Source organism: Poecilia latipinna, unplaced genomic scaffold (assembly GCF_001443285.1).
Source record: "Poecilia latipinna isolate Pla-1442-1.1 unplaced genomic scaffold, P_latipinna-1.0 Scaffold237, whole genome shotgun sequence".
Taxonomy (NCBI): domain Eukaryota; kingdom Metazoa; phylum Chordata; class Actinopteri; order Cyprinodontiformes; family Poeciliidae; genus Poecilia; species Poecilia latipinna.
The window spans coordinates 1,080,740-1,092,391 of record NW_015112853.1 but is presented as its reverse complement, the minus strand read 5'-3'; the positions used below and the strand labels follow the sequence as shown (position 1 = coordinate 1,092,391).

Genomic DNA, 11,652 nt, shown 5'->3' with positions numbered 1-11,652 from the left:
CATTTTAGCCAAGCTTGTTCTTTCATTTGGTTTTAATCTTTCCCGTTCCCGTCCCTTCTGGGAGGGCTTTTTTTTTTTTTTTTTTTGCCTTTGGACTGTTATTGCACAGTCAAAATCTCACAGTAAAACTAAATAGACACCAAGTACCGAAAGCTGTGACTGTATTGGGAGAAAGAAGGGAGGAATGCACTTGGCAGTGAAAAGGCTCTGGTGTTCCTTTGTAAAATCTTGATTTTGTTAAATCACATTAGCTGAAAACTGTTCAGTCGTGTAAGCTAAGGCAGAATCTGTGCTGTTGTTTCAGCTAGACTTATCGGTAAAGGTAGGACAGGATGCAGCTTCTCTAGTCATCTCTGCAGTATTTCCCCCTAGTACAAATTTTTTTATTTAATCTATTAGTTAGTATGGTTAGGGCATGGGACTTATGTATTTATTCTTACATTCAACTGATCTAATTAGTAAACAGAACCCAAATGTATGTAATTCAGTCTCTAAAAAATAAATCTGTTGTGTTGTCATACTGATCTCTGCATTTCCATCACACAGCTGGAGCTGGAGCAATGCGCTGTTCAGTGTCCAGAAGTGCAAGACACTTCTAGACAATACATTTGCAGATGCAACATTCAACAAAGCCTGGTTCTAAAAATACACACAATTTCCGATTTTTCTTTCGCAAAAAAACCCCAAAAAAAACAACAAAGATAAATCCCCAAACAATAGGTGGAAATGTGGTTGTTGTAATTTGACAAACTGCTAAAAAGAAAAATCAAAAGGCATTACCAGTTATACATGGGATTGAATTGTGACAAATTTCTTTTGCAATAAATACTGTAGCTTAACAGGTGCCTGAGGAGGAAGAAAAACATTAAAACTATTTAAAAATAGCAACATCTCTGAAGCCCAGAGCTTCACAGAGAAGTCACTTGGAGCAGAGTTTTATTTTTCTAAATTAGGGATTCGAATGTCTGTTTTTCACTGCTGCCAGCTTCATCCTCATCATCACCTCATCACCATTATCATCCTTCGCCTTCTCTTGCTTTAGAGTTGCCTTACTGATGCACCCCTCCACAAATGTGGTTACATTTGGCCATTTTTATTTTCCCTGCCTGCTGTCAGCTCTCTCCATCCTCTCAGGCAATTAGAGGGGAACCAGAGCAGGCAAGCCAGACCCGAGTCATTATGGTGCGTCTGTGTATGTGGGAATGCATGTGTATGAGTGTGGGTATCTACCCAGGTGATGTGCTTAAAGGAAGAAGAAAGAAGCCATTTTCTCTGCACACAGAAAAGAAAGCATGGATCAATGTAATTGGACAGTTTGGTTCACACTCGGGTAGCACAAAGAGTGTAGTGTGTGTGTGTGTGTGTGTGTGTGAGTGGATTTTGGCCTCCATTTAAACACATGCGCCCTGAGACTTTTCTGCTTTGCATTTGTGTTAATAAAACATGGCAGTAAAGGTGTATCAAGCTGTGGTTGGGTGCAGAGGGAGACCTCGGCTCTGATACAAGATCAAATAAAGACTGCGTGTGTTTGTGTGAGAGCGTGCCTGCGTGTACTCGTTTATGTCAGCCATTTAGGACCTTTTCTGGTAAATTCATTAGCCTCCTAAATAGTCCTTATAGGAACCAAAGCCTGGCCCTAATGCGACAAACCCCCATCTTAATTTTTGCTTAAAATTAGGGTTAGGAATATCCTGGTAATGTTCTGGTTGGTGCTAGGAACAAAAACATTTACTAAAATGAATGAAAGTCAATAAAAAGTCACAATAAGAGTGAAATATATAAACTCTCCATGTCTCTACGCCTTCAGTCTTTTTCTTGTGCTGCCACTTGCTTTTTTAAAACGATCTTCATTCACTAACTTTTCTTAGACATAAACTGTACAAAATGAGAGAAATGATAAAAAAGGGGAAAAAGTAAAATGGATAGGATGTAATAAAATGGGATATAAACAGAGCAGAGAGGGGTGAGCAACAGGAAGGAGTTTAATTAATCCTGCTTTTTGGGTTGGCTGCTGCTTGCACTGTGTTTGATGACAGACGGGAGACAAAAGGTGGAGAAGATTCAATTAAAAAACCCATTCTTATTTCTTTTTCATCTCTACTATTAGTTACTCTTAGGGGAAAGGAGATTTCACAATCTGTTTGGAGCTTAAACTCACTGCCTGAATGCAGATGAAGACAAATACACACGGATCTCATTGAAGGCATTCTTTGATCTGTGTGGTTTCACTATTGACTGATGCGATGGAGGGATGAGAGAGAAATTAGCGGCTGAAGGTGGTCTGGATTGTAATGAAATCTGACTCAGCATTCCCTGAGGAAATGAACATTTGTTGTGCTTATATACCCACGAGGACCATGTTTTTCTATCCTCATAACTTTTTTGTTGAAAGTAGTCAGTTTTTGACATTGATGCCAATTTGAAGATGAAAAACTGTTCATTTTTGTGAGGGAAAGATGTTCTAGACAAAGGGAGAAAGATTAAATAAGTGTTCACCAGGCTAAAGTAAAAACATGCTAAGGTTGATATGTTGGTATGGCAAGAAAAAAGTGTCTCGGTTCTTGATTAACTGGGTTTTCAGTGGGGTTTTGTTTGGATGGCTGTTTGGTCGATGCAAAGAGAATCCAGTAACACCCAGTTGAAAAAAGATATTTGAATACACTGCATAAAAAGACATGTAATCTTTGCTCGGTCAACTGACATTAAATCAGGCTAGTGTTTTCCTGTTTTAGATCAGGTTATCACCAAAATTTTCTCTATGTGTCAGTTCAGGGAGCAGACAGGTTCTGTGTTCCAGAGATGAAGGTTTTTTGATGTCAAATGTGTGTACTTACCCCAGAAGAAAAGCAAAAAATCTTGTAAAATGGCCGACTGGAGCTAAGAGAGTGAATGTCATTATCCAAAAGCAGGTTCTGTACCAAAATGGGCTGAAAGGCCATTCAGAGAGGAAGCCATCAGTCCGAAAACAACATAAAGTCGGTTTTCAGATGCACTTGGGGACAAAAATCTTAATTTTTTGAAGACATATCTTGTTGCATGATTAAGATAAACTTAGAGTGCTTGGACACGATGAGCATTATTACATTTAAAGAAGAAAGAGGGAAGTTCAGAAGCCTGATAACTCCATCCTGACTGAAGTTCCAAGCTGACAGTATCATGTTGTGAAGTTGTTTTGTTGCAGGAGGGACTGGTGCGCTTCACCAAATTAAATTACATTGTCAGGAATAATTATATGACGACACTGAAGACACATCTCAATACATTAGCCAGAAATTTAAGATACACAACAAAGTCAATTATTGGAATAGCAGTGAGTTATTCCAGTTTTGTTTGGAGAAAAATTGCCAAGAAATTTAGCAAACTATTGTGAAAATGTTGAGGAAGGATACAGAAAATATTTGACTCATGTATGACAAGTCAAGTTTATTTGTATAGCACATTTTAGCGACAAGGCGGTTCAAGGTGCTTCTCGTCATAAAAACACAGAAATACAAAGTCATAGAGCACACAGTCAACAAGTGAAGCTAGCTTAGCTGTTAATTAACCAGCTAGCTCTTCTACATCTGTCAATTAAAAAAAATAAGTTTGAAAGGCAATCCTTTCAAAATAATCAAATTTAAAAATACTATAAAGTATTCTCTCTGCCATTATTCTGACAGAGAGAAAACTCTATTTAATTTGGGGTATTTAGTACTCAAATTAAATAAACATAATAATCTTTGATTAATTTATCTGTAATCTCACTTACTTGTGAGGGTTTTGTCTGTTGCTCCTTCATGTGTCATGTGGGGGCCGGAATAGTGTGGCTCAATGTTGAGAGGTAATTATTTGCTCGGCCAGTCTGAGCCTGCTTTAAATCTCAAGGATGGACTACCCGACGGTTACACAAACAAAATGTGGGTGCGTATGTGGTCTGAACGAGCTGCAGGCTCTGTGACTTGACTGTTAAAGTGTTTTTTTTTGTTCTGTGCATGCACACAGTGAAGGTATGTTAAAGGCACAGCTCACCCATTTGGTCAGATCGATTCATCGTTCACTACAACTACAGTTTTTGTGGGTTTGAGCCTTCAGAAAATGAGCAGCAAGTTTGACAATCGCATATACATTCGCATAAATGCACTTGTTCCTCTGTGTGTCACAGTATAACAGCAGGGATAGGGAGCAGGAAATTGAGGTTAGGAAGGAGACTGAAGACAAAAGCAAAGAGAAAGGTGGTGAGAAAAGGGAGGCTTTAAAATGAGAAAACAAGCCATGGAAAAGAATATGGGAGAAAAGAGAAGTAAAATAGAAAGGCACTGGATGAAGGACAGCAGAGGATGACAATGGGTCATGAGAGATGGGTTGAGCATCACAACAGGGCCAGACAGAAAATAGTCCATGTGCTGTGGCCCCATAAAATCTTTTTATGGCAGCGTTTCCCGGGTGATGGGCATTTTGTTTTTATTTGGCTCAGTGTTGGTGATTATGTGGGTTTCAGAGTGTGTAGGTGAATGTTTATAGAGTGCAAAGCGTGCAGGAAGAGGACTGAAGACAGTAGCCTTGTCTTGCAAAAATACTTACCACAGGAAATTATTCAAATTTTGTCACATTTCAAGCACAATCTTTGTGTTTTAGTGGGATTTCATGGGATAGACAAACTCATAACTGTTATTGTGAAGCAGAATAAACAGTATAGAAAGTTTTCAAAAATTTACTAAATAAAAACATGAAAAAAGTCTCCAGCTCCTCTTTATCAATACTTCAGTGGGCTGAAGTATTGATAGATCTCTTCGGTTATGTCTCTACTAGATTTATACACTTAGAGACTGAATTTTATGCCCAGACAGATTGGATGGCGCAAGTCTGGAACAGATGTTTTTAAATCTTACCACAGATATGCATCTCAATTCAGATCTGAACTTTGACTAAGCCATTTAAAGACAGAGATATACATTGTATCTCTGGCTGTATGTTTAGTGCTGTTGTACTGCTGGAAGGTGAACTTTCACCCCAGTCTTAAGCCTTTTTCAGGCCTCATCCTCATCAACTGAGACCAGCTTCTCTGCCTAGGCTAAAGAAAATCATCCCTTCCACCACCATGTTTCACTGTAGGGATGGCATGTTCAGGGTACTGTGCAAAGTAAGTTCTCCACTACAATAATGTTTCACACGTGGGCAAGAAAAAAAACTTTAATTTTGCTCTCATCTGACCAGAGCACCTTCTTCCATTTGCTGTGCCGCCACCGAGGCCTTAGGCAAACTTTAAATTGGATTTCTTATAACTTTTTTTTTTTATCAACAGTGGATGTATTCTTCCCACTCCTCCATGAAAGTCAGAATTTTGGAGTGCATCTCTAATAGCCGTCCTGTCCTACACCTGTGCTGTGCAGCTAATCTAGAGCTGCTGTACATGCATATGTTCAACCTGCCACTCTCCCATAAGAGTTCAATAAAACACAGTGAAGTCTGTGGTTGTAAAGTGACAAAATGTGGAAAAAGTTTGTGACAAACTGTTTTGTTTGCGTGCCATTGTGTTCATGCTTGAATGAGCAAATGCGTGAGGAATACATGGAGCCTTCAGTTAGCAGGATAACTTATAGTGTTTTTGTGCCTGTTTGTGCTGAAGAGTCATAAAAGTGCACAGAAACGTTTTGAGCGATCGACTTGGACCACCCCGGACAGGAGACTAATAACACAGGCAGCTGTATGAGGGATCCTGCCAAGTGACCAATGATTGTTTCAAACAAAAGTGGGCAGAAAGTAAATAGCCCATAGCTTCATCCGTCCCCTAGGAGCAATGTTCCGAAATTCCCCACAGTGGGATGACATTTTTGTAATGAGTATTGCAAAAAATGCTCTGGTTAATCTGCAGCGCTCAATAGCAAGTTTTCAGGATAACTCTTTAATACAGGGGCGTTTACAATCAGCAGCGCACAAATGAAATGTAGAATCCATTTTCATTTCCGAGAACCCATCTCGGGGAATGAGAATGGATCGAGGCCAATGCAAAATTTATACTCAGACAAGAATAAAGTCATTAAAATCAATGTGCATGACAAGTAAACAAATTAATAATTTAGTTCTTCAGGACCAGCGATGAGAGGCATCCAGCCGAAGAGCAGACAAATCCTTTGAGAATCTGAGGGAGCTAAAAAAGACCAAAGTGATGCAGAGGAAGCTTGGCAACATCAAAGACCTCTTTTCCCAATCTTCTCACAAGAGGAGAGGAACCAAATCACTGCAGGGATGTGCGGGAAGATTATTTGCAGTGAAGAACAGCGGCTGCTACATGGCAGCGAATGATTGATGCCTGTAAACAGATATGGGGATGTGCCAAATTTCTACTCAGTTCATTTAATAACATTTTCTAGCAGCATTTGTAGCTTGTTTATTTCAGTGGGAGTGTATTTTACATGACTGTGTGAAAAATACTCTGCAGTAAACGACTACTTAGAGCTCCGCAGTAACACAAAATTGCCTTCCCTCCGCCCAAAATGATGGTGTTATTCAGCACATTAAATTTTATCACAAAAGTGCATGTAACAAACAAAGAACTTACACAATCCTCACACAGTGTTCATTTTATACACAGATATTGTGCGGTACGAAGATGAGCTGCGCAACATTTTATACCAACCATGCATCAATTTGTACCACTTTGGGACTCTTCGTATCCACTCTGATAATTGGTAATTTAAAGTAGTAGTACTTACTCTTAATCTACTGTGAAAAAAAGTCTCCAATAACTTAAGTTATTTCGACCTGATTAGTGGTCAGTCTGTGGTGATTCAAGACCGAAATGACACAAACAGAGATCAGAATCCCAATCCAATGGAAATAACAAATGTTGTGTAGGTAGAATACACAGATGGTTTTGAATTCAATCAATCACGTGTAGACCAGCTCTAGACTAAAAAAATAGTTTGTTAAACTATTTTTATGGTAATTAAAATGTTTTCTCTCAAGGGAAATACATTTCTATGTGTCTTCAGATGATAATATACTTCTAGTATTAAGAGAAACATACAAATGAACAATAGATACATAAGCATGAAAGGGTTTGTCTAACCATATAAGTACGTAGTTAGAGATGAAATGACTACAAAAGGACTCACCTGGAGTGGTTGTTAGACTAAAAACTTTGTTTTTCCGATGAGATGTTTGTGTGGTAGGATCTTTTTGTAGTTTGTAGTTTAAAAAAAAATTAAAAAGTCCACAACATCTGGAAATGTCAAACTAAAATCCCATGCCAGAATCCTCAGAAGGATTGGTTCCTTGCTTCCGCTGAGCTTTTTATTTGTTGGTGCCTGTGATTCTGTTGTTTGTATATTGAGTCTGTGGTATTGATTTCTTAAAATAACAGGGTGGTCCAAATAACAAGAACACACTGAAACCAAGCAGCAGCCCTGTTCCTCAAACTCTGGCAAACAAAAGCGGCCGGTTGAGTTGACCCTATTCAACCGCTCCTTTCAGTCTGCCAAACCTGAGTCTGCAAGGGCAATTTATGAGAAACACAGCTCCCATCTGTGTAATTCACAATCTGACCTCGGCTGTTTGACTTATTGATTTTTGCCAGAGTGGGGTTTCTGAAGCATTTCTGCCGCCCCGTTTGTAGGACTCAGTCCAGAACACGATGTCTTCCGTCTCTGGGCCTGCAGCTCGTTTTCTGGTTGTCCAGAGGTTACTGCGGAAAAGGGAGACGGTGTTCTGGTCTGGATGCCCTTAGGTGTCTGGATGTAGCGACTCCCACAGGAAACACTGGTCTCTGATAATTTATTTCCTATGTATAGCTGCTGCATTGCAGATGAAGACTAGGAAGGGGAAGAAATGGTGAAGAAGAGCAGCAATGGATGGTGAAGAGCAATGGTTTGTGAAGACTCAGAAAAAAGGCAGTTGGTGTAAAAGCTTTGAGGGTACATGTCGATGGTGGTTGAAACTCAAATTAAATTTTATCCTGAAGGACACTCCAGTGACATGAAAGTGGCTGTGCTCTGATTGGAGTATCTGGTGAAAGCAGAGTTTGAAATTGCAGCTTTTTTGCAACAGATTGCTCAGGAACAAGAGGAGGAACAAAGATGTGTAAAGAGGAGAAGACCTGAAGGGTGGGAATGAAAGCGGACGCATCCTTCAGCTCTTTACATTTACGAGTTTTTGATAAAATTATTGACATAGCATAATAATGTTATTATACTGAGAAAGATTAATCATTTCAGAACTTTTTCCACATTAAATATATCTTGTGTTTTTGATAACTAAAAGATTAGCTAAATTAACCCCTTTTTACTAATACACTGTTGGAGAACCATTTGATTCAAATACATTCAGCCCTAATGAGTAAAAACCTTTAGAGTAGAATATATATTTTTTTACCAATTCATCCTAAACCCATAGTTTCCAGAGAAGCTACTAAATGTGAAAATTATCTCATTCTACAAATGGATCAATAAGGAGAGGGGTGCTAAACAATCCACCTCATTGTATGTATATCTTGTCACAGTTAAGACATTCAACTTTGATTGGAAAACATTTTGAATTATGTTTCTCCGTTACTCATAAAAAGACAAGATGGAAACTCCCCAGGAAGGATGCCAAGTGGCTGGCAGTAACACTGAAGGGGCTAAAAAAAACTTCTGGTTAGTACAGAATGTGATGTGACAATAGTCTCCATGCATTCTTCATATGACTGATCAGAGGAGACGAGTTGGTTACACTTTATTTGAAGGGGGGTGAATAAGACTGTCATGACACCGTCATAAACATGACATAATACCTATCATGAACATGAATAAGCCTTCATGAATATTTATGACTGTTGTCATAAAGCGTTATTCGGTAAATTATGACACTTTTAATACAAAGTTGACATTATTCAAAATGTCTTTGTTATGACAACTTGACATTGACCAAGAAATCATTACTGATATAAATTTGTTATAAAAGTATTACTGATTGCCCTTTAAAAATTAGGTAACTTTATGTTATTAAAGGTAAAGTTTAAACAGTAGTGATTTCTTGGTTAATGTCAAGTTGTCATAACAAAGACATTTTGAATAATGTCAACTTTGTATTTAAAGTGTCATAATTTACCGAATGACGCTTTATGACAACAGTCATAAATATTCATGAAGGCTTATTCATGTTCATGACAGGTGTTATGTCATGTTTATGAAAGTGTCATGACAGTCTTATTCACCCCCCTTCAAATAAAGTGTTACTGACGAGTTCAAGACAGAACCTTTTACTTCCTAATAAAATGTGGCTAAAATCTTCCAAAACAAAAAGGTAACTCTGGCACGAACACAACACTGAATATCACCAGATGAATATATGCACAGTGAACATGTTTCAGCATCATGCTCTGATATTAGTTTTCTCCAAATAGACTTTTTTTGTCAAGATGAATAAAATAGTAAACAGAACTGAAACATCCCTGTTTTTTACAGTGTGTATTTTGGGTTGGTAGCATAAGAGAGCTTCAAGAATTGAGCAGTTCAGCTGTCGTTGGCAAACACCATGGCAGATAAGTGACTTTTGACAGATTTCAATATCTGCAACTGAGGTGGAAGGGGCTCAACTTTGCACACCTGAGCCACAGTTTGACTCCAGAAATCCACGATGGCTTTTGTCACAGATGGTGACAATCATCTTCAGAACATTAACTGGTGCAAATTAATATTGTGCATTCATCCGAGTTGCCAACTCTTCAGGTATGGAAATGAATGAAAAGGAGAATATAATATGGGGGCAAATGTATTTACAGAATGTATAAAATATCTCATTCTCTAAATGTGTTTATCCAATCCATCCTTCTGTAGGTTCAACATTTTACACCAAACATTTGATAAATATATGCCTTAAATCCAAGGTGAACTTTTGTCAGTTATTCACTAAAACTGTCAGAAAAAGATTGAGATATGGAGATAAGATGCATACTGAGAACTTTGGAAATGTGTAATTGTGAGATGTGGAGGAACCTCCGCGTAGAGCTCCGTCACTCTCTCTCCTCTGTCTGCTTCTTTACACTCCACTCTCAGCTCGCTCCCTTCAGTCGCGGTTAACGGGCGTGCGGTTGCCAAGAGAGACGCGCGTGAAGAGCAGCGTGCAGCTTTTACGGTAAAGCGGCACGGGATCGTCCCCGCCATTTCCTCGAGCCGAGCCCTGGAATGTCGAACAGTGGCTCGGGCTCTTCCTCGCGGAAGGAGTTCGATGTGAAACAGATCCTCCGGATCCGATGGAGGTGGTTCGGTCACCCCGCGGTTCCTCCGCCTCCTTCCCCGCCACTCGGAGACTACTTCAGCGCGAGGAGAACCGGAGGCAGCGCAGCGGACGGTCCCTCTATTAGCGGCTGCAGCAACTTAAAATCATCCGGCGTTAACCCGAGCGTGGGCTGTCACAGCGGGCTGGTGGCCAGTGGGAGCGCCGGGTCTAACCTTTGTAACGGCAGCGGTAGAAAGTTTGCTGATCCAGCGGGGAGTCGGGGAGGTCCGGCTGGAGCTTCTGGAGCCACGGGGAACTCCTGTACCCGCTCCCTCAGCCAGCCAGAGTGCAGAAGCTCCGCCGCGGCGCTCTCCTGGATTTCTCCACCGCCTCGTCGCCGCGCTCGTCCGGTGACAAACATGGAGCCCCCCGGCGAGGCCCCGGTGCCCCAGCTGGTAGTTGAGGCTTCGGCTCCCGCTGGGGCTGAGAATGAGGTGGAGCCGGCGGCGGGAGCGGCGGGGACCGAGGAGAACAACCACCCGGAAACTGACTCCAGCTCCTGCAGGTAGGATGGGGATGAGAGGGTTGCTTTTATTTCTCACCTCAAAAAAGAAGTTACCAAACACTTGAAAGTAAAAAAAAAACTTTATACTTTAAGCCATTTTTGTTAGACTTAAGAACATAAACTTAGGCAAAAAGTTTTGACAAGTGAAGACAATTGTATCCCCCCTAATGTACTTATTCTAATGACCAGTGGCGGTTCTCGTATAAATTGGGACATGGGAGAGGGTCCTCCATGTCCATCCCTTCCTTTACAAACCAAACATGCACCCACTCCCCTGACAGTCTATTCTGTGAAAAAAGAGAAAACTTTATGTAACTCTTCAGAAACATAAAGAACTAAATAAAATTGATCTGACAAGCGAACAGATGGCCAGACACAATTTCAGCTTTTTAAAATCTCTGTCTGAGTGAAATGCAAACTTTCAGAACATCTAATTAATATTTGAGATTTAAATTATGTTTGTTTGTTTGACTGTATTTGATAGTTCACTCAGGGCTGCTCAGAGACCTCTGATATACCCAGTAAGATTTTCTAAAGTAAGTGTCACCAACCTTTTTGCAACTGAGAGCTACTTCATACCTACTAGGTGATACAAAGGGCTACGAAATTGATGCACATAGTTTACTTTTAACTATGTCACTTAAAGTTAAAAAATGTATTTAATTTTGGAACAGCTCTGTTGCGTACTCGTATGATCTCCTAGGCCACCATGTTGGTGACTCCTGGTACACAGATGCATAAAATATGACTTACAAGTACAAACAAAACATGCCTTCAATCTACAGTGACCCTACTGCCAAGAAAGTGTTAAAAATGAAGAGTGGTGCACATGGTGTGACTGGTCTAAATGTGTACTATTTTTAACCAAAGATGCCTAATGCAGTCCACACACTGAAACAGCCCTTCAATTT

The 11,652-nt window shown here is 40.0% G+C and overlaps 1 protein-coding gene across 1 annotated transcript in view; it reads left to right on the top strand.

Annotated features, from left to right (window-relative positions):
* The first annotated feature begins 9,910 nt into the window (after window positions 1-9,910).
* klhl5 (kelch-like family member 5) overlaps window positions 9,911-11,652 on the top strand; it is a 34,554-nt gene continuing 32,812 nt past the window's right edge. Inside the window, exon 1 of the mRNA XM_015032365.1 lies at window positions 9,911-10,741. Within this exon, the coding sequence (XP_014887851.1) occupies window positions 10,143-10,741 (599 nt within the window). The 5' untranslated portion in view covers window positions 9,911-10,142. The remainder of the gene's footprint in view (window positions 10,742-11,652) is intronic.